This window comes from Ambystoma mexicanum, chromosome 5p (assembly GCF_040938575.1).
Source record: "Ambystoma mexicanum isolate Mex_15411 chromosome 5p, UKY_AmexF1_1, whole genome shotgun sequence".
NCBI classification, from domain to species: domain Eukaryota; kingdom Metazoa; phylum Chordata; class Amphibia; order Caudata; family Ambystomatidae; genus Ambystoma; species Ambystoma mexicanum.
In genome coordinates this window covers 153,740,071-153,766,999 of record NC_090930.1, presented here as the reverse complement: position 1 = coordinate 153,766,999, position 26,929 = coordinate 153,740,071, and the positions used below count along the sequence as shown (strand labels likewise).

Genomic DNA, 26,929 nt, shown 5'->3' with positions numbered 1-26,929 from the left:
AAATAAGTTTGCCTGGCTCATTTGCTCTGAGACCCAGAGACTATTTCAGACCAACCTGCATTGGCGTGCGGTGCTGAACCCCGTTGTCTACAAGGTTGTCCTACCATTTTAAAAGTGTGCAAACTGGCACCTGCCTCCTCAGCTCTACGTTGGAATTCTGGGTGATCACCTATAGAGCTTAAACACTGGTTGCATATTGATCCCACCTGTGGCGCTCGCACTCCCAATAGCAGTATAGTAAATAGATAAGCCGAAGCTTTTGTTGGTCTTTGAAGAGCATCTGGCGGAGCTGCCAAGTGTCCCGAAGTGGTGTGACGAGTTCAGCAAGTCCCATTTCTTCTTGTTCCAACTGTGGCTTCAATGTTAACATTGCATCTGTTGCAGCATGTTAAGTGTGTTTGGTTCATAACCAGGACTGTCTAAAGATGTCTCAGTCTTTCTGGGTCTCAGACATTCAGAAGCATTAAAAAAAAAAAAAACTTCAAGCATGGGCCGTACCAAGTCCCTAGTGCAGGCCTTTGTCTCCCAATAGCCTCTAAAATATTCCTTCGCTGTCCCTTACCTCCATCACGATCATTTGTGTGCCCCTACACTATCTGAGCTACAGGTCAAAACAGTGATGAAATTAATTTAAAAACTGATGATAAAGGAATGTGTATGTGCTTTTGTTTCTCTGTTTCTTCCCTTGAGGACTAATATTAATAAAACCCTTATTGTCTTCGCAGTATTGAGCCGAGTCAAGTAATTCTAACGTCGCATTTTCTGATTAGGGTGTGGGCCAAATTGTAGGGTGCTCACCCTAGGAAAAATATCTAATCAAATCCTAAGATCAAATCGCAAAGTTTGCAAAAAGTTGCCATCCAAAACCTCTGATCAGACACACCGTGCCAGTTTTGGACTTGCAACACAAACAGGAATTGTTGAATCCCTCATCTTATTGTAATTGACTCGGTGTGCAGCCCATCTTGCTGAGAAGTCCTCTTCCTGTTTTCATTGGTGAAAGGCATTTCTCCCAGATCAGAGGAGGTCATGCTCCTTGCCCTCGAGGCGTCATAACTGATTTGATTCGTTTTCCCTCCCATCTTTGCCCCCGCAAGTGTACCCACCCCTTACCTTGGCCCTCACCCCTCCTTACCCTGATATCCTTTTGTTCCAGGCTTTCAAATTATTCTTATGGTATTTATTGAGCGCAGACCTGGCTTCGAGTAGCAACAGAGCACTTTAGAGGTATACAACAATACAGATGCGTAACTGAGCACTTTACAGAGGTATACAACAGTGCAGATGCATAACTGAGCACTTTACAGAGGTATACAACAGTGCAGATGCATAACTGAGCACTTTACAGAGGTATACAACCGTACAGATGCATAACAGAGCGCTTTTCAGAGGTAAAAACAGAACAGATATACTGAGGTTGAGTGGGATACAGAGGGGAACAGAAGAGGGATACAGCTGTACCGGATGGCAGGGAGGAGAGACTCTAACATTTCACATGTATAATGTGTTACAAAGTGAGCGAATTAGTAGAGCAATGTCAATCGCTATCCTTCATAACAACAGTCAAGTGACTGGAAAGAACGAGGCACTTATATAAGCTGGAGAGAAATGGATATCGCATCAGAATGGATCATATGACAGTGACTGGGTAAATAAATGGAGGCCTTTCAGGGATGTCATTTAGGGGTCGCCAGAGGTCGCAACTGCGACCGCTGAGGTCTCCCTTGCAACCTCTATGGTCTCCCTTGTGACCTCTAACCTCTAAAAAAAAACTTTTTTTTTTTTTAACGCAAGCTCCTGGGCTGTGGCCATAACCCTGTGGCTCTTTACTTCTGGAGTGGCTGGCTTTCTTGTTCAGCCCCTTAAAAAAAAGGAAGAAAAAAAAAGAACAGGAGTGTAGCAAGTCTAACACTTTCAGCACTGATCCTAAATAAGAAAGAATAGGAATACCAAATAATGGGCCTCATTACACGGTAGGCGGTAAGGGTTTACCGGTACCGGTAATTTACCGGTACCGGTAAATCATTACCGCCTTACTACAAGGTCCCTTTGCGGGTTGGGGATTTTAACGCCTGCTTTTTGCAGGTACCGCAATTTGCGGTGCCGTAATTAGCGCCTTCCCCATTCCCATTATGCCCTATGGGGCAAAAATGGGAATGGGGAAAGGCAATGGTGGAAGGGGGAATTACCGCCCCGCCAACCTTGGAATGGGGCGGTAATTCCCCTTTCCACCAAGGCGGTGCCGGTATTTGACCTGCATGAACCATGGCGCTAATTGCACCATGGTTCTCTGCCTACCGTGTAATGAGGCCCAAAGTGTCTTTCTGGAATTCTATACAATAATTGCTAGACTCATTAAAGGTTTATCTCAGGCACACTTCAGGGGGTGAGTCACTGATTTAGTCTGTTCTTAAACACCTCAACTCAGCCTTTCATCCTTGTGAGGTCGATAAATGAGTACCAACACAGGTTGGATGATATTGGGTGTATATTCTTTCTATATAAAGCACTTAAGCGTAAGTGCTATATAATAACACATCATTATCATTTGGGCATGGACGTCTGCTTACATTCACAATCATTTGGTAATATGGGCAAATACACTTGATCTTAACGATACATATGGTGATCCATTCTTGTATGAAATGTACATCACATTATAGTGATATCGTAACCATATTTTTCGTAGTGTACAATCCTATGTGATGACACTTTCTGTTTTGTCAACGGGTGAAAGGTTGTGTTTCTATTGCTTCCCACGATACCGCTTCGGGGTGGGGTCAATTGACATCACTTCCTGTGATGTTATCAGGGGTCAAGGGTCGTGTGATGTCACTTCCGCTACCCCTGGCATTTTGGTGAAATGACGTCCCTGAGTCCTTTCCCCATGCATGCCTTGCTGGGCTGTGGAACTGCATGCCATTGGCAATGAAATCGTGACCACTTCAGTGAACAGTGGTCCTCCGGAGCGGTTTTTGTCATGTCGACGGTTTACGTCATTCACATTTCTGTTCTGGTCAGTAATTAATTGGCTCTAAGGTGCACACACCTCCTCTCATTCCGCAAGGATGTTGATCTCTAGACTTAAGCCAGTCAGAAGTTTAGGTCATTCCAGGATGCATTTGTTTTTGTTCATTCTTAAACGGTGCTCAGTTTGAGATCCAGTATGGACTTGCAACAAAAATGCCGCCTCTTGGTCCTTCTCACTAGAGTATTATAAGAGTTATTTGAGGGTTTGTTTGAAAAGCTTTAGTTTGCCTACAAGTGGGGAGAATAAACCATGACCTGTGTTGTGTCTATATTTTCAGCATGTTTGCACCTGCACATATATGGCTGCAGAGGTCTTTGGGCCCCTGCAGATCGCAGTTACTAGTAGAAACCTGGAACCTGCAAGATGCGCGCGGCACCCTGCTCCGAATGATCCCTAACCCGTCTTTCTGGAATTGGAACCTACGTGCTCTACACCAGTGTCTGCAGTGGGCGCCTGTACCTCATCAGCTACCTCACTGACCTTGAAATCTGTCTCCATCAGGTTACACACATCTGTTCACCATGTGCTCCTCTCACACACGAGCATTTGCATATGGCGATTTACCTAGATGTATATGACACGTGGCCATAAATGAGTATACATTTGTCGGTTCAAGCCACACCACACACTTTTGTTTGCCCATAATGCATTGTGGCAGCTATCTTTGGGTGTGGTTAGTTAAACTTCACCGCTCTGGCTTTTCCTCAAGGCCATGCACGGTTTTGGAGCATTTGTGGCTGCATTTAGGTAGCGCGCACACGCTCTGAATCTACTTAGGTCCGCTTATGTAATATTTGACCTCTATTGCATGGCATGATGTGCACTAAAATACCGCACACCATAATCCAACATAAGGTTTAGAATCAGTGAAACTGTATGAAGGGATGGTCACAGTTAGGAATTTCATTTAGCTACTTTCCTCCGTAAGACCACTTTGAGGCACCCTTCCTTTCTTTTTGTTTTTTTTTGTAACACCCCCCGTTCCTGATTTTTTTGGGGGTAAGCAAAGGGTTTGCCCTTTTGCTCCTTCTGATGGAGAAACTGACCAGTCTCTAAGACCATCCGTACCTCAAGACTATGAGGCTCATTACAGGTTGGCCGTGTGGAATTAACGTGCTGGTATTTATGCATAATGGCACGTTTCCGTACTGGCCAACTGCAAGTTTGCCGGTGAGGTGGTGTAATGACGTCCAGCTAAAAGCTGGAGGTCATTCTACCACCTTACCAGCACAAATCGCCGGTATTACAGGCTCTGGTATTATAATCTCCGGTAATACCAGTGGCTTTAATACCGGAAAACTCCATAGTAGGACTCCATGGAATGGGGAGTTAAACCATCACCTGTCACTCTGAATCCGGTAGACATTCCACTGGACTGAGTGCTGGTAATGGTAATACAGTTTGCAAACTTATAATGATCCTAAGTCTTTCTTTGTGAATTTCTTGTATTATTTACAATTGCACACTTCACCTTTCAGTGAAGTGCGGTTAGACTACTTTGTATCTTTATATCGTTCTCTGTAATGGCGTTTGTGGTTGCTTGGACCACGATTTGTTCATTTGATTTTGGCATTTCTAACACTCATGCCCCATGGGGTCCGGACAGAATCTGCATCTGGGCGCAGGTGGTAGTTAATAGTTAATCATGACCTGCACTCAATTTTAGCTCGATACCGGTGTTAGTTGGTAAAAAGGATATTACAGAAAGAGAGGTTTTTAATTGCTTCCTAAAAATAGATCGGTATTCAATCCATTGAAGGTCCACTGGAAGAGAATTCCAGGAACGAGGACCCAAAGAGGAGAAACGCCTATCATCCCATTTTGCAGTTTTAGAAAAAAGGACCACCAAAAGGCACTGTTCCATAGATCGAAGTGATCGATTTGGGCAATGAATTAGAATTTTTGAGGTCGGGTATACCCGAGTTTGGCCCTGGCTATACTTAAAATCCAGGCATAGAACCGCAAACAGGATTCTCTGCTTCACTGGAAGTCATTAAAGGCTTTTTCGATACTGTGAAACAGTTGACTTTCAAAGTGCAAAGATTAGCCTAATTGCAGAATCCTGTGCAACTTGAAATCTCTGTATTTAGAATCTTTGAACGGCCATAAGAAAGGCATTCTAATAATCCAATTTCGAGTTTGTATGTATGTCAACCACTGTTGAGTGATCCTTCTCTGTATTACCAACTAAAACTGATTAAGCCTCTACTGCCTCTGATTGCACAGATTTTACCGTTTGGTCAACATATAAATTGGACTGCCAAATACAGCCAAGGTTCTTTACTGCATCGGTATATTTTGTAGGAGCCCCAAAAAGAGTTAGGCATTTGCTACCTTTTTTTAGAGCCGGTTACAATAACCTCCATTTTTGATGGGTTTAGTTGGAGCTTGTTTTCCTACATCCAGCTTTTTATTTTATTTACCCAGGATAAAACTCAATCCATTGCCTCCAACGGTTGCTTGAGCCGTACATACATTTGGGTGTCATCAGAATATGAGTGATAACACAGGTCAAACTCAAAGAAGATGCTCAACAGTGGGCCAATGTAAATATTGAGCAACTGGGACAGAGAGGATCCCTGGTGTACCCCACAGTTAACAGATAAGAGTCTGAAAGGTGCAGGCCAACTTTGACCTGCTGAATGCGATTGGTCAGAAAAGAAGGAAACCATGCAAGGGCTTCATCAGAAACCTGTTCCACCAATGACAGTCTAGAAATAAGAATCTCAAAGTCGACTGTGCAGAAGGCTGCCGACAAGTTCAGCATGACAAGCATATCACCTTCGTCAGCAGCCCCCAGCAGATCGTCCCAGACTGCCATAAGAGCCGTCTCAGTACCATGGCCTGGTCTAAAACCGGACTGATGTAAGTCCAGGAGATCGTGTTCTTATAAAAATCTCTGCAATTGAATGTTTACAGTTTTTTCCAAGATTTTAGCAGGCCATGGAAATTCAGCAGTTGGATGTTAGTTAGACAACATTTAGTGGTCTAATGGTTTTTGTTTTTTGTTTTTTTAGCAGGGGTGTAAGGTAAGATTTCTTTAAATCTGGTGGATCACAGTCCTGGGCGAGTGAAGCATTGACCTGGGTTTGAATGGCCTCACTAAGTGCATGTGCATGCTGCTTGGCCAGATTGGCCAGGATGGGGGTTATAGCTAAAATTGGTAGCCTTAAGTTTGCCTATCAAATTGGCGATATCTTCAGTACAATTTCCGTCCCAGGGTGTGTTTCTTCAAAAACTGGACTAGAAACAGGGATGGTGAGTTAGGTATCGATATTATCTCTAAAAGATTTCATTTAGTCCAGAAAAAAAACATTAAACTCATTGGCCATTCAATATGATACTGGTAGACTGACATTGGTACATACAGGGCTGGTGACATTTCTAATAGCTGTGAAATGAGCCTTAGGTCTATTGTTGGCAACATTAATTTGCTTTTGTGAGTAAGAAGAGTTTCCAAATATGATTTCCTTTTTATATTCCGCAAGGGCCAGTTCTGCCTCGTAGCGGTCTGCTCTATCTCTAGTCTTAAGACAATTTCTTTCTTTTTTCCGGTAGCCTTTCTTAAAATGTCTGAGTTTTTAACTGTATCATTGATAATTTTTCTTCAAAGATTTTGTTTACACTTTTATTCTAAAGGGGGAATATTGTCGCAATTAGTTTGGAGGTGTAGCATAAGATTAATATATAGTTCTGCACAATTTGTATTAGATTTATGGAAACTAAATCGCCCACTAGTTCTTTGCTTGAAATAAGATCAAGGTTGTTCTTTCAGCAGAGCAATTGCACACTAAGCTTCACTGTCTTATTACAAAGTGTGTGTCTGATAGGTATTGAAAAACTCACCACAACACGGTCTGACCAACTGACTAGTGTGTTTTCATGCTGGCATACATTAAGACCCCTGAATAAAACAAGATCCAGGCAGTGGCCCGCAGTGTGGGTCGGTAGCTTAGATAAAAGTTGTAAATCAGTCATGAAGATACTTGCAGTCAGCTTCTTCAGAAATATTACACCATATGTTTGTCACCCAAAATAATCATTTTGGGATAATGAAGTGCTTCCGAACCCAGAAAGGCATCGAGGATGTCTAAAAAAAAGTGTAGCTGGGCCCAGAGGTCTTTAGCAGAGAATTAGCCGATGGACTTCATTAGGGAATGGATGGTAGGTGCAAGCCAATATTTGAGGTGTTGCATCCCAATTAAGGGGATGGAAGTTTGTTACCTCATGGGAAGATCTGGCCAGAATGGCGACACCCCCTCCTTTCTGATTCTCCCTATTCTGCTATTTAATTTGAAAAAATGCAGGTCCTAGAATGTGAAAATGTGTATTTCAACTATTAGTAAACCATGACTCTGTTATTAAAAGCATATCAAGTTTAGTAGTAGAGTTAAGCTCATTTATGGCAACTGCATTCTTAATAGCCGATTGAGTGTTGATCAGTGCTAGGTTCAATGCGAGTGGCGTTATGGGATGTTGAACCAGAGGTTTATTACCATCAATATTGAGTTGCTGGATTTTATTCAAGGCACATAGTGAGAGCATACTGTGCGTTTTGTCTTTGAAAGAGTGCAAACATTCACTAGTATAGATTGCTGGCATTAGTGTAATGTGGTACAGTAAAAAATATAACCAAAAAGGTTCATATAAGGTTAGTCATTGATCGCTGAGAGAAGAAATTTTGGAAAAGGGCGAGCCGTACTCCATGAACGCCACGCAGCGACATAGACTAGCTGGTCTGTCGCGCCGGGTGGCCATAAAAGAGACGCGGACTACAACTCTCTTGGGAGTTGGAGTTCGGGACTTTCTCGGCGAGCAGGTTGTGCACAATGTGCCAAAGATGCGCTGGTGCATCTGCTGATGCAGCAGATATTTTTCGATGTGTGTTTTTGCCTTTTTACACGTGAACCTTTGCATTTACAGCAAATGGCTACTAAGGGTGGCTAGCAGGTGCTACAAGGTTTTCGCTCATCCTTTGGTCATGTTGTCCTTTGGCCACCTTTTTGCTTTCTCAGGTCAGGAAATGCCATGTATGGAATTACCTTTGCCGGGGAAAGCGTGGGCAAAAGCGTGACTTGTGTGTGAGCCCACAGGTGGCGTCTGGGACTGTCTCGTCCCATTATACATCCTGGCAGCTGAATGTCTGTTGCTGGGCAGATGTTGTGGCCAGTGATCATTCATTATTGGATAGCCACTGCTAGTTTTAATGGTGCATATCCTTACCATCGGTGGACTTGGGAAGTTTCCCAGTCCAACTCTTGGATAAAAGGAGGGCTCCTGCAGCCATTCGACAGGTCAATGGAGCCAAGCCCTTACGAAGGAGAGGAGCTCACTGATGACCCAAGGACGACTTCTGCAAATGGCCACCTGGTGAAGCCCTGCCCCTCTGCCTGATCTCATGAAGACCCTTGTCGAGGCTTTGACACCTGGACCAGTGGAAGCAACCAGTGTCTCCCCCTGCTTGAGGATCTGTGGCTTCTGAGCCTTCAACTGTGGACTGACGGCTCTCTCCCACCTACTTTGCTGCAGCCGTTGCCATTCAGTGTATTGTGGCTAGTTGGAAGATCTTCAGCTTAAGGAACAAGGCTCCTGCTCCTACATCATCAGCTTTCTTGTACCAACAGAAGCTGTGCTGAGACTGATCCTTTGTGCATCCATTACAGATCACCAGTCGCTGCCGGACCGTGGTGACTCTGTTGCAATCCATCTTCTTAGCTTCCTAGAAGTGTCTTGTGGCCATCTTGTTAAGGATTTCAATCAGGCGGCACACACCTTGGTCTCATCCTAGGATGTAGCGCTCAATTGATATGCCTTTCTCTTTATTTTATGCAAATTCAATTTGAGATGGTACACAACTCGTATCACACCCCCTTTTTCAAATACCCGGTCACAATGGAGCATGAACCAGGCCGGTTGGTGAAAATACAATATTTATTTATTTTTAAAATTCAAAAGAAATCATACCATTTTTAATATGGGGCAGCAATCACCGATGGGGTGATATGTACAATGAAAACAGAAGCAATGCACTTGGTTAACCTTCTCCTAGAACATATACAAAGCACACATGAATAATAGCGCTTTTGAGATTAGGATAGATAGCACCCAAGTTAAGGTTTCCCCCTGCAATATTCCCTCAACCCACAAATAATCTTAATAATTCTGGGTGGATAGGAAGGAGCAGCAGGTAGTCAGGGATAAGAGGCAGAAAACAGGATCAAAATCCGACCTTCCCTCACAGAATCAGAGGCACACACTTTAAACCCTTAGCAAAGGCCTAAAATAACACTCGAATTTTACAAATAATTAATGTGTGGTTAAATTATAATATACATATGTTTCATCACAATAGCATGGATGTTATATCACTGGCAATCACAAGGCAATGGATCAGCAAAAGGTATACAATTCGAAAATGCGTGCAAAGTTTAGAGCATGCTGCAGCCAAATGATACGTTGGAAAGTTGCAATTTTCTCAATTCCTGCTTTAAATAACCCAAACGGCTTTTAATAAAAACAGGTGAAATACTCTGATTTGGAGTGCGGGGTCTGGGCTGGGGGAAAGATATATATCACAGGGACAAGTCAAAGGGAAAGGAGGTCTCTAGCAAAAAACCTGGATTAGTTAAGCAAGATAGAAAAATTGTTGATTTGAGTAAAATGAAGCCGTGAAATAGGAAAGAAAATCAGTTGAGACAAGAACAGGTTTACTTTAAACTAGATTATTCAGACTATACCGCCAAAGAGGGACACAGTATGATCCAAGGTTGATTGGCGACTTCAACCTTATCACCCCAGCATCCAACCCTAAGCGGAAACTAGTCTGATCACTCAAGATATGACTAAAGGTTTAGGATTTACACAAGAAAACATTAACAAAGAAATGGTGCTACCACTTTAGAAAGTCAAGGACAGGTACACGGATAATTCTAACAGTTTCAACAAATGACCAGGGTATAAATATGACTGCTTATAGAGTGGGGTAAGGACCAAGGCAATGCAAGGTAAGCTATGTGTTTCTGTGGGGTGGGGATTATACTCACAGTCCACTTTTGAGTTTTTGGGATTTTTGGAAAGTCAAAAGGTTCTGGTCTCCAGGGCTCGGGGCACCAGGCAGCGGACTCTCCTGGCAAAAGACAGCTGGGAAAGGTCTGGTCACCGGACGCTATGGATCGCTGGATGGCAGGATTGCAGCGGGCATGCAGTTAATGGGCCGCAAGCTGGCCTGATTTCAGGATGCAAAAGGTACCACCGCTTTCCCCTTTTTGTTAATGGGATATTAATGGGTTTTCTTTCTGAATCAATGGCCTTGCTGGAGTAGGAATCACCTATGCTTGGTTTTTTTTCTAGTGGGGTCAGCAATGCTTTGGCCTTGTAGGGGAAATCTGGAATCAGCAAGATGAATGGAGATCAGAAACGCAGGCGCAGAAAATTCAGAGGAGAGTGTGTGTGGAGCTCTGTCATGGACTCGTATTTATAATGCATAGTGACATCATAGAAGTATATGGCTGGGCAGGCTTAGCTAAACACGCCTCTAACCCACTGGATTGGTCAGGGGTGCAAATGCCTGCCTCACTCTCAGCTAGTTGTATTTCAAGAGCAGGATGCCAGATTTATGATGTGAGTTTTATAATGTTCAAACCTCCCACCGTTACTTTATCTAAAATCCGATTTTGCCACAAATGGTACATTTATACAGTTGAGGTCTCTTAGCAAATTACATAAACAGATTACATATTTTATGCAGACCATTCCAGTCCAACTCAGCCATCTGTGAGACATTGTTTCGCACTTCTACCAGCTTTTCACGCTTTTCAAGGAGAATTATATTACTTAAAATTCTATACCTCTATCCATGGGTGTGGATTATCATTAGGCATGTAAGTATTAAAATTTGCAATGGCATCATGGATATTTCCTTATAATACCCAATTATCTGCCATTTCTATTACCAAGGTGTCAGGTGAAGCTACAATGTCTTAAATTAAAGTCCACAAAATCACATTTAAACTGCTAAATTTTCTCATTTTTGCAAAGTCCTGTGGCAAAGATAAAAGTCTTAACATTTTTATTAATAACATAGTCCTTGGAAACAAATGTCAGTATTAGTCTCCATATATGGGCACGCCTCTCCAAGGCTACCCCCTCTCCCCAGGGTTGTCACAGAGATTTCCTTTGAAGCTTTGGTGTCCTAGAAGTTACATTGTCAGAGGGCTCAGCCCAGACCAAATTCTGGCCCAAGTAGCAGTGATCACTTGTGAGCCAGTATCTACTGTGAGAGGCCTTTTGTTTCTGGTATCCTCTCAGCAGGAACCTGTTTTTGGGCTGACATCCCCGGATGCAGCCACTGCAGTTTGATTTAATTTTATAAATTTTTGCTCTGAATTGGAAGAAACCCTGCTGAACAGAACCATCTCATACATGTATTTTCACAGCGCAATCCCCTTTCACATTGCTAGGAAGGGAGAAGTTTTTATTCAACATAATACTCTCAAACAAGCATTTTTCTTCTTTAGTTTGAAAAGCCCATTTTTACACATGCGGTGCAAGCTGCTAGCACTTTGCTTTCAAATTCGGTCTTTGACTTTTCATCTGGATTCCCACACTGTTTTGCAGCCATAGTTATTTTCTTGAAGGCAGTAGTTTATTTGAACCACCTATGCACTGAAATTGACACAGCCCAGAGCTGGAGTTTCTTTGAATTACTGATCATTGACACTTTGTAACTTAAAAAGTGAAGCTTTTCCTGTGCGGCGGAAAATGAAGTTTCTTTGTTGATTTTCCTCAGATTTGGTTTGACAGAGCCTGTCCTTCAGGAGTCATACTTGGTTTTGCTGAAGCACAATGGGGACATGAATGGGCGTGGCAGTGCCTTATCAATAACAGTAGTTTGAGGAAGAACAGATAAAAATAACGTCAGAGCAGCATCAATTTAAGGTAAAATACCACCTTTTCAATGGGGACTTTGGGCCTGGCAGCAAAGCAGTGCTTCTTTTTCACTCTATTTCTTTTGTATATATAAGAACGCACTGGCAACCTCCCTAAGTGTGCCCCCTTGTTCTATACTGCCCAATATGTGCTTGGCAAGATGGTGCAGCCATCTTAAAAAAAATAATAGTTGTCACTGCAAAATACAGTTTTGAGGCCATGGTGCTCACTGGAGCCAGCACAGCTATTTTGCTGGTGACTGCAGATGCACAGCTTGGTGATGTAGGGAAAGTCTGTTGAGTGGGTCAATGTAGCCCACAATCTGCACTGCAGAAGTCTTTGGGCCTCATTACACATTAGGCGGTAAGGGTTTACCGGTACCGGTAAGGGCACCGGTAACGGTAAACCCTTACCGCCTTACTACGAGTTCCCTTTGCGGGACCCGACCTTAACGGCTGGTTTTAACGGCTGGTTTACCAGCCGTTAAAGTAGGGTGCCGCAAAGGGACCTTAGAGCTAATTACGGTACCGCAATTTGCGGGACCGTAATTAGCGCCTTCCCCATTCCCATTATGCCCTATGGGGGCAAAAATGGGAATGGGGAAGTGCCTTGGTGAATAGGGAATTACCGCCCCGCTCACCTTGGAGTAGGGCGGTAATTCCGCCATCCACCAAGGCGGACATGGTAAAATACCGGCGGCAACCATGGCGCTAATAGCGCCATGGTTACTGCCTACCGTGTAATGAGGCCCTTTATCTTTTACTTGCCTGGGTGTTCCCTGGAAGCTGTCTAGAAACGTTTCCCTAAGTACCCCGACCAACACTAACCTAAACCCTGCACCGAAAGCGACCACTGCACTTGCGACCCCAGGGCCTTCCTTGTCCTGACAAAGTAAAGATGATAAGGTTCCCAACGGATTCCGGAATTTCAACAGTGGTATCAGGAGAAATCCTAGTCCTAGGAGGGGAGGTTTTAACTACTTTTCGCTGTCCCTCCCCCCCCCCCACACACACACACACACCGTCCTCCCCTCTGTCCTCAATAGGGTTAAATGGGTGTGAATTCCTATTCAGAAATCACTGTTTACTGACTTTGGTCGGTGGAGGCCTGTTCAATGAACTGGTGACATTTGGTCACAAGGCCCCAACTGATCTTACAGTTGGACTTTATAAGAGCTAGAGAACTATTTATGGTTCTTCTAAAGTGTCTTCTTGACTTCTAAACCATCTGAGTACTTGTCTGGGTTGCATTGGTTATTGCATCAAATGCTTTCTCGTATCTCTCAAGGGTGAATGGATAGATCTGTTTTATAAGTATTGGTGTGGCCATAGACTACAGGTTTTTACTTGCATAGTGTGTATTTAAAAGGCCTAATAAATAACTTTATTTTTGTACTTATCTGCTTAGCTGGAATTATTGTTTTTGTTCTGTGTGGACTCGTTGTAGCCGTAGACCACTCTCACACCCTTCCTGAGACTATCCTTGCAGCTCTGCTACCTTATCTTGCTTTGTTTTGGCTAACCTCTAAGTGTCTCCCTGATGGCCTCCCAATATCTACCCCCAGGGTAGATTTTGGAAATCCTTTTGAACAGTCACAAAGGTGATAATGCTGCAAAGAAATGGAGGACTGCAGAGAATGGGGTGGGGGGACTATGAGTAGTGAAGTTTACAATGATTGTAGGTAAGAGTACAAACAATATCCCTGTATATTAATTGTAGTTAATTGAAAACAAAAACCTTTCAACCGTAGATGCGGGAGAGGGGCTGATGAGTGCAAGCCTACACCAGACAGTAAGAGATCTGGATCTTTGCAACTGGCTGATGTCGGATCCTAAGCACTTAGAGACTGCAGTGATACAGCAATCTCTTTAATGGGGTCTGTTCCTACCTAAATGATATCTAATTCTAGGATACCATGGGCTACAGTGTTACTCTAGGGGTTGCCTGCCTTCGAGTTACTCAAAGTCTGGAAACGTACTCCCAGTCATAAGGAGGTATCTAGAAAAGGAGTGGTTGATTTTCCCCCTACTCCCTCACCCTCCCTTCACAGGAAGGTCAGCAGGTAACTAGGAACACGTTCTTAATCATGATTTGGTTTTAGTGTCTTACTGAGCATGGAGTAACTCTTTACTAGTCTAATATTTGGGGAGCTCCTTCCAGTTAGTGGTTGCATAGATGGCGAAGGTTCACCCCTGTTGTCTTTTTGCACTTGGGAGATGGAAGGAGGTTGTCATCGTCTTGACTTTAAGGGTCTATTAGAGCTGATGGGTGTGAGTAGGGCCCTGATGTATTTGTGTCCTGTATTCCAGTGGCCCCAGTGTGTTAGATATAGGACTTTGAATTGGTGCCATAGTGCCTCAATTTGTGGGGAGTAGGGCGTGGTCTCGGCAAAAGATGAACCCTGGATTCTTCACTATTTTGAGGCTGAGTTGTCCAGTCTATTTGAACAGTAGGGGCTTGGTGCTCTAAATTGTACTAGCATATTTCCATTTAACTTTGATTGGAGCAGAGTTATTTCAAGCCCTCCTATCTTGAACCGCTAAAACGCACTTTGATATGTTGTGTTGGCTTGTCTGTCTTGGGTAGATTGAAAGCGATTTGTGTGTCATCCACATACAGCTGGGTGAATATTGCTTGAGATTGGCCATTTGGTTGGATATAACTATTACAAAACTTCCTGGAGATAGGACGTACTATTGTGGCACCCTTCTCAAGGCAGTGGAGGTCGATGAGAAATCGCCCAACTTGATCAAGGTAGAACAAACACTCGAGTAGGACTGTATCCAAAAGAGGGCAGTGCCTACAATACCCATATTAGATGACTTTTGTTCAAAATGATAGTGGTCCATGGTATCATTGGTTGTTTACGGCTCCAGGAGGATTACATTCTTGATATGTTCTCGCATATGTTCCCTCATGGAAACCAGTGTGGTTTCTGTGCTGCTGGTTGGTCCATAATCCATGAGACTGCATTCTGAGAAATGGGTAGTGCTATATTTTTCAAGTAGTTTAAGTAAGCAATATCCTCAGGCAAGCAACGTTGGAAGACCATCACCGAAATGGCGAGGATGGGAGTCTGGTCATTGTCAGTACGTAAGCTGGTCTGGACCACCGACCTTAGTTTAGCTTGGATTGGCCACTTAGTTGCTGTCTGGATTTTGCCCGTAAAGGCCCTAAAAATATTTTGTATCATTTGTTGTCATGGCATTATTTGAATTGATGGTTGCGGGAGCACTCGTTCCTATTTTAACGAATTAAGTGTCTCCACTGAATGTAATCTTGTACAAATCCCTTATTGCATGTCTCTCCACTCTATGTTGTGTATACATTGAGCACAGGGCCACATATCTCTGTTAATATAATAGTTTTCAAAAGTTAATTTCCATTTTAAAATACAACTTCTACCCTGGAAAATAAGACTTCTTTTCTGTTGCATTTGCAGCGCTGGTGGTACGCTTCCTCACAAAACGATTCATTGGCGACTATGAGGCAAATACTGGTAAGCTTTGTCTTAATTGTAACTTTTATTACCATGGGATAATTGTTTTCATGAACATTTCTCTATTTCAGAGTAGTTGGAATTTCACTTTGCCCTCAGGGTATCCAAAATGAAGTGCTGCACTGTGAAGCATTCGGCACGTGCTAATTCGGGAAGGCGTTGATAGCTGATGTTTTTGCAATATTGTGTAATTAAAAAAAGCAGTTTTAAGGATTTAAAAGATCCAGCTGAGGAAAGCAAACAACCTCTTGCTCTCTGTTTAGCGAAACACTTTACACACAGAATTGGTGCCAGAGGAGCGTAGAGGTCTAGAAGGAGAGTGTTTGGTAAGAGAGAGTTGCAGATAGTGTGGTCCTCGGCCACAGACACCCTTATGGAGGATACAGAGGGATTTGAATTTGATCTGTGCAGCAAACGTGAGCCAGTGGAGGCTTTTTAGAGCAGGAGAGATGCAGTCCCTGGATTCATGCAATGGATAAGTCTTGCTGCTCTATTCTGGATTAGCTGAAGGGGTCGCAGAGTGGAAGAATGTAGATTGAGGAGGAGGCTGTTGCAATAGCCAAGCCTAGAGTGTTCAAGGGCTCAGGAAACATTGAGCTTCTGAGGGAAAGTGAGAAATGGTAGAATTCCTTTCAGAAGGAAGAGTTGGAAGTGGGATTTCTTAGCAATGTCCTGCGTGTGAGGGAGGAAGGATGAAGAGGAGTCAAAGATGACTACAAGGTTTTCTGACTTCAGAAGGAGGAGCAGGGCGAGATCCCAAGGTGGGGAGGTCAGAGTGAAAGGAAGGAGGAAGGAGCAGGGTTTCCCAATCAGAAATATTTCAGTTTTGCTAACATTGAGGCAACGCTCATTGGAAGAGGACCAAGCCTGGATGGCAGAAAGGCAGTTTGGGATGAAGGAAGGTGCAAGTGAGTCAGCAGGAAGTCTGAAAAAGAGTTTTCATCTGCATAAGACTGGAAGTTGGTGGAGAAGGAGGAGATGAGGTGTGTCAGCTGAACAAGAGAGATCTTAAAGAGCCAGGGGGTAAAGATATATCCTTGGGGGACACCACAGGTGGAGAAGGAAGTAGGAGAGGAGAAGGTGCCCAAGATGACATGGGAAGAGCAGTCAGTTAGGAAAGAGGTCAGCCATTCCAGTGCCCAAGGGTATCGTGGAGCCTTTGTATGAGGATGGAGAGGTTGATGGTGTCAAAGGCAGAAGAGAGATAAAGTAGAATGAGGACGGCTGTGGGGGGTTGAGTCCAGGGATGTGAGCAGCTCTTCATGGGTGTTCGGAAGAGCAGTTTCCCTGCCTCTGGATGCTCGGATTCCAGATTCAAGATAGTGGAGCCCACCGACAAGTTCTGCGCGCAAGTTTAGTTGGAGGAAGGCCAGCTTCTCCAGCAGTTTCCCCAGTAAAGAGGTGATTGAAATTGGGCAGTAGTTGGATGGACAGGTAGGGTCTGCTGAAAGCCTTTTCAATAGTAGGCCCATAGGGAGTGCTTGAGGGAGGAGGGGAGAGCCAGTGGTGAGAGTGGTTACAGAAACCTGCAAGTGCAGGGGCAAGAGAGCCAATGTTGTCCTTGAATGTTCATGACGAGCAAGGAGAAACCTTTTTGGAAGAAGCCTTCATAAAGCAGACAACTCTGGTAACTTCTTCAGGGGTGCAGAAGGAGGAGGGGGAGTGGACAAGGGAGGCAAGGGTGGGTGAGTAACAAGGATGTTTAGGATGTCCTCAGTTGTGGTGGCAATGTTTGTGGCCAGTGCACTGCAGAGGGCCTGGGAAGGAAGAGCAGAGGACGAGACTGCAGAAGGGTTGGCTAGCTCCCTGCAGATTTTGAAAATATCCTTGTTTGTGTCAAACTTGGAGACCGTTTTGGTTTGCCTCCTACCTTCTGGATACCAAACATCTACTGCTTGTCCTGTTGATATCATCCTCCATGCTTTTAAGCTATGCTATCACCTTGTTCTGTGTCCCTTCAAAGCACTTTCTTCCCATGAACTCTCAGTATCTGCCCCACTTTCTTAAAAGACAAAGTAAAAATTAAAGACAGAATCACCCTCAAAACTCTCTCGCTCACGTCGAAAGGGCTTAACAATATAGCTCCCCCCTACCTAGCAAACAGACTTAACAAGAGAATTTCAAACCGCCCCACAAGAATGACCAACGCATATACCCTGATGGTGCCTAGATACAAAAAGAGTACAGCTGGCGGCACCAGCTTCCCAGTCATAGCTGCCCAAACCTGGAACAAACTTCCCTTAGAACTTAGAAAGGACCAACCTTATCCAAGTTTCAGGCGTAAGGTTCTTTCATGGATACGATCAAATGACATCTAGCGGGATCACCCTCTTCTACTAGAACCACTCGTCCTGAGTGTCACCCCCCGACCATGCCCTTTGTTAACTTGACCTCCTTCAGGGACCCGTCCACCACTGCCAGCATCTAGGAATTTCATTGGATCCGTCCGAGACTACAAAACTGTGGCTGATTGTTACCTAGCACTGTATGCCTCCGACACATGGCATCATCTGTATAAGTAAACTCAGACTGTAACACTGCTGAACTGCCTCACTGCCTATTTTTGTGTGTCATTGCATATTTTTGATTGTCATTGCAACTAAGTTCTCAAGTCTCCTTGTAAATGTTTGCGCCCGGCTACCTACGGGTTTGGATTTGCGCTATATCAAATAAACAAACAAACAAACAAACAAACAAACAAAAAAGACTGCATAGCTCACTGCACTGGGGACAACCGTAATCCAGTCTTTTGTTCACTGTTTGAAAAAGTGGAGAAATGGCAGACCTGGTTCAGACTATCTGTTTATAGATCAGTTCTATTTTTTTTTATGTCAGGCTAGTTTAAACAATTATTCTTGCTTGTTGACTGGATGTTCAGATTTATAAAAGTAAATTATTAAAACATTGAAATGGTGATGAAAGGCTGTGCACTAAACTTGATTCTTCATAGAAAAGGTAAGCTAATTTCCTAAATGTGCCTTTTCTTAGGTTTTGAAGGCTTGCATTCTTATTGGAGAACAAGTTTCAAATATCCATCTCGCAGATGTCCCCTTCTGTGTGTGCAGCGTCACCAGGCATTTGTGGGTCAGACTGTGGGGTCTATTGGCTAGATGACTCTGGGTTTAGATAACCCAAGCATTCACCCGATCTCAGCTCCTTGGTCGGCATGACCACTTTTCTTTTGACTCGCCCTTATTCATCATGTTCTCTTTGAAGGCTTTGGTAAAGGTGCATAATTAGCCCTTTCTGGGCTCCCATACTGTCTCGAACACCTGGTTTACCTGCCAGTGTAATGGCTGGTGGAGTTGCAAGAGCAGTGTATCTGAGACATGATCTGCCCTGTCTTTGGATTTCTTTGTGTTAATCAAACTGTCTATTGATCCCCAGGTGCTCTTTACTCCAGAAAACTCGCCATCGAAGGAGAGCAGGTGACTCTTCAGGTTCAGGATACGCCATTTGTGTCACTGGAGGTAATGCACCATAAAGAAGGAATGTGTTTGAGAGGTTGTCCACCCTCTGCTTAGCAACTTGGGCTGATGTGTTTAAGGGAAATTGGAACAGGAAGGAATGTGTTGTAACAAAGGGTTTTCCAGCTCATGACCACAATGTATGATTTACCATCTCGCTTCATCCTTGGTCCTGCTACTTTGCACTTTATCTTCCTCTTTCTCACTTTCTCTTTCTCACTTCCTCTTTCTCACTTTCTCTTTCTCTTTCTGACTTTCTCTCTTTCTCTCTCTCTCTCTCTCTCTCTCCCTCTCTTTCTCTCTTTCTTTCTCTCTCTCTCTGTCGCTTTCTCTCTCCCTTTCTCACTTCCTCTTTCTCACTTTCTCTTTCTCACTTTCTCTTTCTCTTTCTGACTTTCTCTCTTTCTCTCTCTCTCTCCCTCTCTTTCTCTCTTTCTTTCTCTCTCTCTCTGTCGCTTTCTCTCTCCCTTTCTCACTTCCTCTTTCTCACTTTCTCTTTCTCACTTTCTCTTTCTCTTTCTGACTTTCTCTCTTTCTCTCTCTCTCTCCCTCTCTTTCTCTCTTTCTTTCTCTCTCTCTCTGTCGCTTTCTCTCTCCCTTTCTCACTTTCTCTTTCTCACTTTCTCTTTCTGACTTTTTCTCTTTCTCTTTCTCTTTCTTTTTCTCTTTCTCACTTCCTCTTTCTCACTTTCTCTTTCTCTTTCTGACTTTCTCTCTTTCTCTCTCTCTCTCTCTCTCCCTCTCTTTCTCTCTTTCTTTCTCTCTCTCTCTGTCGCTTTCTCTCTCCCTTTCTCACTTTCTCTTTCTGACTTTCTCTTTCTGACTTTTTCTCTTCCTCTTTCTCTTTCTTTTTCTCTTTCTCACTTTCTCTTTCTCACTTTCTCTTTCTCTTTCTGACTTTCTCTCTTTCTCTCTCTCTCTCTCTCTCTCTCTCTCTCTCCCTCTCTTTCTCTCTTTCTTTCTCTCTCTCTCTGTCGCTTTCTCTCTCCCTTTCTCACTTTCTCTTTCTCACTTCCTCTTTCTCACTTTCTCTTTCTCACTTTCTCTTTCTGACTTTCTCTCTTTCTCTCTCTCTCACTCTCTCTCTTTCTCTCTCTCTGTCGCTTTCTCTCTCTCTCTCCCTTTCTCGCTTTCTCTTTCTTTCTCTCTTCACCATCCTTATCCTCTCTTATATAGACTGTATCTTACCCTTGCTACTTCTCCCTGTATGTACGTGCTCATAAGCTACTGCAGAGTGTTAGTAGCACTTTATAGGAAACCCCATTTTATAACATAAACATCTCTACTCTATTTGTGTTTTCCTGATTGCATCCCGTGGAAAGAATTTGATTGCTAATTGTATTGACATCCGTTTGCCAATACCTTACGATCTATGAATGCAACACAGTCATTCTTCCAGCAATCCCGTTTTTGCATTCACTGCGGGTTCCATGTGTTAAAATGGCAGAAAAAATATCCGTTTACACAACAAATCCCTGCAAAAAGGCTGTGGTTTTGCCGCCACAATCCAGGTAAAGGATGCGGGGGACACCCCCGCAACACCCAGACCCATTATACCATTTAAGCAGAGCAGAAAACACCCCCGCAACCGCCGCCCCTTAAATGGTATAATGGGGTACACCTTTACCGGGTCAAACCACTGCATTTTTGCTGCGATTATTTGCACTGGTGACATTTGTGCCGCGATTTTATTACTGCATACCTCACTGCGGTGTGGGATTTGGAAGCATAAAGCAGCAGTTACTTATTATTAACAGCCAACTGCTTGGGTAGGCGTATCACTGTAGTGAAGTGTCTGTGTGTGTGTGTGTGTGCGCCAACTCCATTTCTTCTAGAAAACACACCACCTCTACTGCCCACTTACAGACCCCATAGCTCTTTTTGGCATTCCCTCTATATCTTAATCTGGGCGCAACAATTGACCTTCTTTCTTCCAGCATGTCCTTGCAACAAGTTGCGTCAACTCCTAATGGGTCCCTGGTCACTTAGTTAAAAAAGTCCTAACAAAGGAGAACAAATAACAGCAACATTAAATTAACAAAACACCCCAAAAGTATCACTGCAAATCCTCAAACAAAAGGACCATACCACTGCAAATTTTTTTGTGCAGAATGACTTTTTCTTCGTATTTGAGTCATGGCTCAGAAAGCTAAAATGTGTTCTCTTTTCTTTACTGACCACCTGTCTAAGGTGAAGCCTGGTCCCTAAATCGTTTTACTTGTTTACATAAAATATCTGCATGGGTTTTGGGGGATTAAAAAAAAAAGTTTACAATATATAAGCACTGGTATTTTGTTTGTTTTCAAAGAATAACAAAGCTTTGCAAAACTCTGCAATTTGGTGTTTTCTTAGGTAAGAAAATGTTTCGGATGCATAACTCGGTGGTAATAAAAAAAATGCCATGTAAGACATGTGCTTCCAACGGTAGTGTTTGCAACCGTGACTTGATGGTTCTGCGTGCATTTTAGTTCGCCTGTTCGCACTGCACGCATTATGTGGTTCAACATTATGGGAAAGGTGCATGGGAGCCTCTGAGATGGGACTGTCCTCTTTCAAGATCTGAGATGTTGTGCTTGGTTAGGTCTTCTATAAGTTAAACACTGTACCAATGGATGTTCGCGGTGCATTGTGGGGACTGGCTAGTTCGAGGCGGGCATATGGGTGCTCTATGAGTAATTCAACAATCCTTTCTTAATGTTGGATTTTTCAGTATTTCACTGTAGTTCAGAAACTGGGCCAGATCTCCTCGGAACTAAACGTTTATGCCCAGACGCCCATGGACCACTGATGCTGGCAGGCTGGGCTATTTTTTGTAGCATGCCCAACAAGCGGTTGAACAGCGTTCTGGGGCTTTTGGGGTGCAAGATCAACTGTTCCCAACACTCAAGCTAACTTCAGAGCTGCCTTTGTGTTTCTTTCCCCAGCACAGGGCCTCCTGTTTTTATCCAGGTGCAATCAGCAGACCATTTAAACCACAAGACTATTAGTGTTAGATGGCTACAGACAAAGCAATGAGTGGTAATTGGAAGTTACTATTTTGTGGCTTATCCCCCAAGAGCTGCGAATGTCGGATGACAAGCATTGAAGTGTTCATAGCTTGTTGCATGCTGGGTGGAACATTGACTACAAGCAGTTGACAGTAGGTTTTTATTCACTGTGTCTTGACCTGTTGAAAATATTGTTGCAAAACCCAGAGAAGATTTTAGGAGGCTTATATTACTTTGCATGCTGGTGCTTTGTAGTCTTCCATTCAGGTTGGGGAACATTAAGCTAGCATCCTAGTCCCTTTGCCAGCATGTTACTGCAACGATTTACATGCCAGGTTGGTTTATTAATATGAGTTGTATGTACTTTTCAAGTCACTGCTATAATTGTGTTATCGCTTAAACTCAGCGCTTATCTCCAGTCCTCAGCTGTGCTCACAGGCCTTGGCCAACTCTCAGACACTGACGTGAGTTGGTTTCCCAGACTACATTGTTTCCACTTCTATTTCTACGAGAGAACCATGATCTCACTTGAACTAGTTTTTGCAGCGAAATGCGAAGCCATATCACAACTATGCGTGGGCATATGACACATGTCCCTTAGATAGTATTTCACTGTGGTGATTATTGAAATGTATCTTTCAAAGTTAGGGGTTGCTTCATAAGTGTGTGGCATAGAACTTAAAACTGTGTGTGTAGTGAAGGTTTCAATTGAGTCCCATTACTCAGATGCTGTGGGTTTATGAACCTTGGATCCTCCGTTTCAAATGTCCCTTTTAGACCTCATCGATGAATCGTATCCTATGCATACAATTCTCTACGATGTGTGTGGATTCGAGAGACGGCGTGCACACATTCCCATACACACATTCATCCTTACCCTCAGACTCTGTGGGCCTCATTACACGGTAGGCGGTAAGGGTTTACCGGTGCCGGTAAGGGCACCGGTACCGGTAAACCCTTACCGCCTTACTACGAGGTCCCTTTGCGAGACCCGACCTTAACGCTGGTGTAGACCAGCCGTTAAAGTTGGGACCCGCAAAGGGACCTTGGTGCTAATTACAGTACCGCAATTTGCGGTACCGTAATTAGCCCCGTCCCCATTCCCATTGAGCCCTATGAGGCAAAAATGGGAATGGGGAAGGGCCATGGAGAAAGGGGGAATTACCGCCCCACCATCCTTGGAATGGGGTGGTAATTCCCCTTTCCTCCATGGTGGTACTGGGATGGTACCGGCGGCAACCATGGTGCTAACAGCACCATGGTTTACCGCATTCAGTGTAATTAGGCCCTGTCCCTCCTAAAGTTTAGCAAGCCTTTTTCTTCATTTGGGACAGGAATCCTGATCTCTGAAAACGAAGTAAGAGGCCCTCTAAACCCAGTACGCTTTTATGTTAGGGTAAGTGTTGTGAAAAATGTAATGTCCACCAAGCCCATTGTGCATTATGTACTTGGTGATTCAAGCATACAACTTTTTCATCACTGGCCTATTTGGCAAATTCATGGTTAACGTCCCGAAATGTGCTTTGGTTTATGTTAAGCAGCCAGGAGCCATCAATGGTGATAATTGTCTCATACCCTTTTCTCATAATGGTATTTCGAAAAAAGTGCACTAGAAGGACAAGACTGTCCATTTTTGAATGATCTCCTTCTATTAAGAAATAATTTATATTCGATTATCCTATGTTTGCATAATGCTCTTTGCTGGGTAAGGCCTATGTATCATTCTCACTATGACAACAATATATATTGGAAGAGATCATAAGAAATGTACATTTTAAAAGCCAGTTTACAATGTGTAAGCTTATGCAATTGGGTGACTTCAAGTTCCTGCAAATTAGAACCTACCCCAAAATGGGCACTCATAATTATTCGTTAACTAGTATTGATTACATGCAGCCTCCCTCCTCTTTTGGGACAAACACGCAGGCTTGCACAGAAAGCCTATTTATTAACGAAAAAACTAATAATCAATGTAAAGTAACATGACTCTGATATAACCAGTGATGACTTTAATTACATTATTTTCAACGACCTATGTTAAGAGAAATATTATGTGGCTCCCTGTCTAATTGGCCATTGCACAGAAAGGGACTCGTGGCTCTCCAAAACAAACAAACAAACAATACACACACCATTTGGGTTTATTTAATCAGCTCCAAAGTCTTCAGAAGCACTGAAAGTTCAGAAATATTTACTAATTTCCCAGGATGTACAATTGATATAATCCCCTACCACCTCAGTAACCTCAAAAATAAGAGGACCTGGATTTTAATCTATGCCCCTTTTATAAAATACCTCCCTTTAGAATTACATTTCCCCTTAGCATACCTGCATATGAATTTCTTTTCTTTGGCTGTCTCAGACATGTGGAAGCCCTGTCAGAGGGTTCATTTCTGACCCCTCTAGTAACAGGTTGGCATCAGTAGATAAGGTGGGGTAGCATCCCTCCACACCCTGGTGTATCTCCTTCTGTATTGGGCCTGCCTGCTTCCTTTTCTACTGAGAAAGGCCTGGGCTTGAACTCCATACAAAATGAATCCCAAGGAAAGGAACAAGTTACTTACCTGTAACTGTTGTTCTCCAGCATGGGTCTGGCATGGATTCACATGCTCATGAATATTCCCCGTCGTCAGGCTGGGAATCCTCGGTAAAGAAAAAACCAGTATCAGTTTCGTTTCTGATCTGTCTTTCGTAGTAATAACCAATCACTGGTCTCTGCGTCATACTGACCACAGCCAATGACTGCCCTCTACCTAAGCACCGCCTCTGGCAGCCATCTTCAGATTTGGAAGCACGTGAAGTGGCAGTATGACCAAGTGAAGAGCCGCAGAGGGGTAGGCGGGAGGGTTCGCATGTGAATCCATGCCAGACCCATGCTGGAGAACAACAGTTACAGGTAAGTAACTTGTTCCTTCTCCAGCATGGGGTCTGGCATGGATTCACATGCTCATGAATAAAGAATACATAGCAGTACACACATGCACAACCACGGGAGGTGGCAAAGGCTCAACATTAAGCATCACATCAACTCAACATTAAGCATCTTACCTCCTCACCAGGCTCACCTCAGGCGAACAGGTTGCGCAGCACTGCTTGGCCGACCCTGGACTCCTCCCTGGAATCCCGGTCGACGCAGTAGAATTTCGTGAAGGTGTGCGTCGACCTCCACGTAGCAGCCCTGCATATGTCCAGCAGGGGCACACCAGATAGGAACGCCGTGGTAGCTGCGATCGCTCTGGTGGAATGGGCTCTCGGACGGCCAGGCAGCGGTCGGTTTGCCAACCGGTGACAGCACATGATACAGCCGGAGAGCCATCTGGAGATGGAAGCCTTCGAGAGAGCCTTCCCCTGATTGACAGGTCCAAAGTTCACAAAGAGTTGTGACGTCTTCCGAAAACCCTTCGTGCGGTCCACGTAGAACTTCAGCGCTCTAGCTACATCCAGCGAGTGCAAAGTCCTCTCAGCCGGCGACGAAGGCGACGGGAAGAACACAGGTAACACCAAGGGTTCGTTGAGATGGAAGTCCGACGGTACCTTGGGCATGAAGGAGGGGTGCGTCCTGAGCACTACCCTCGTGTCGTGGAAAGTCAAGTACGGGGCCTTGCAGGAAAGGGCCTGGATCTCTCCCACTCGTCGTGCGGAGGTGATGGCCACAAGAAAAGCTGTTTTCCACGATAGAAACTTCAACGGGGCCGAGTGCAGAGGCTCGAACGGAGGTCCCATGAGCTTGGTCAGCACCACGTTGAGCTCCCACGCCGGGGCCGGAGCCTTCACCGGAGGGAACGATCTGAACAGTCCCTTCATGAACTCTTTCACCAGACGATGAGACCACAAGGACGTCCGGCCCGTGGTTCTGGTGTATCGGGAGATCGCAGCAAGATGAATCTTGATGGACGCATGTGCCAGACCAACTTTGGCCAGCGTCAGCAGGTACGGCAGTACTTGGGGAGCCGTAATCCGTAGAGGGTTAATCTTCTGTGCGTGGCACCAGACAGAGAACCTCTTCCATTTGTGTCCGTAGCATTTAAGAGTCGAGGACGCCCTGGCCTTTGCAAGAACCTCTCTGCAATCGGCCGGTATGTCGTATCCTCCAAACTCTAGTGCTGCAGGAGCCAGGCCTGCAAGTTCAGCGACTTCGGGTCGTGGTGGAGGATGGCGCCTCCTTCCCTGGAGAGTAGATCCGCGTCCGCCGGCAGCTTGATCGGCGGGGACGCTGACAAGTCCAGAAGGTCCGGGAACCATATCTGCCTCGGCCACGCAGGTGCGACGAGGATCATCCTGCACCGTGACCTCTTGAGCTGGTTGACGAGCCGGATTAGCAGAGGCAAGGGAGGGAACGCGTAGAGGAACAGGCCCTCCCAGGGGAACGAGAAAGCATCGCCCATGCTCCTCGTCTGGGGAAACCTGCTGGCGAACCTCCGGCACTTGGTGTTCGTCGCCGTCGCGAACAGGTCGATCTGGGGTGTGCCCCACCGTCGGAAGAGGCGATCCACCAGATCCTGCCGTAGTTCCCACTCGTGGCACGAGCGCAGCTCCCTGCTGAGTGAGTCGGCGATGGTGTTTTTTATCCCTGCCAGATGAAACGGCACCAGAAAAATCCCTTGGGCGACGGCCCAATGCCACAGGTCCTGCGCCTCCTTGGACAGCGCTGGGGACCTGGTTCCGCCCTGTTTCCTGATGTAAAACATGGTGGTGGTGTTGTCGGTGAAGATCCTCACCACCTTGCCCTTGAGGGACGGAAGGAAGGACCTGAGGGCCCAAAACACTGCACGGAGCTCCAGGACGTTGATATGTAGGGACTTCTCCGTCGGGAGCCAGAGTCCCCTTGCGTGCAGATTTTCGGTGTGCGCTCCCCACCCTTCCAGGGAGGCATCCGTGGTCACAGTCTCCTGGTGTGCTGGGGTCTGGAAGTCCATGCCCGCCGTCAGATGCGCGCGGGTGCCCCACCACCGTATCGCTCGTCGGAAACTCTCGTCGAGCTTGATCCTTTCCTCGAAGCTGCCCGTCGTCTGGATCC

General features: G+C 44.7%; 1 protein-coding gene across 2 annotated transcripts in view; it reads left to right on the top strand.

Moving 5' to 3' along the window:
* The window catches only part of LOC138480809 (ras-like protein family member 11A-like), a 326,666-nt gene that overhangs the window by 122,046 nt on the left and 177,691 nt on the right, over positions 1 to 26,929 (top strand). For both annotated transcript variants that reach the window (XM_069612558.1, XM_069612557.1), the window contains 2 exons: positions 15,402 to 15,458; positions 18,846 to 18,928. In XM_069612558.1, the coding sequence (XP_069468659.1) occupies positions 15,402 to 15,458; positions 18,846 to 18,928 (140 nt within the window). The remainder of the gene's footprint in view (positions 1 to 15,401; positions 15,459 to 18,845; positions 18,929 to 26,929) is intronic.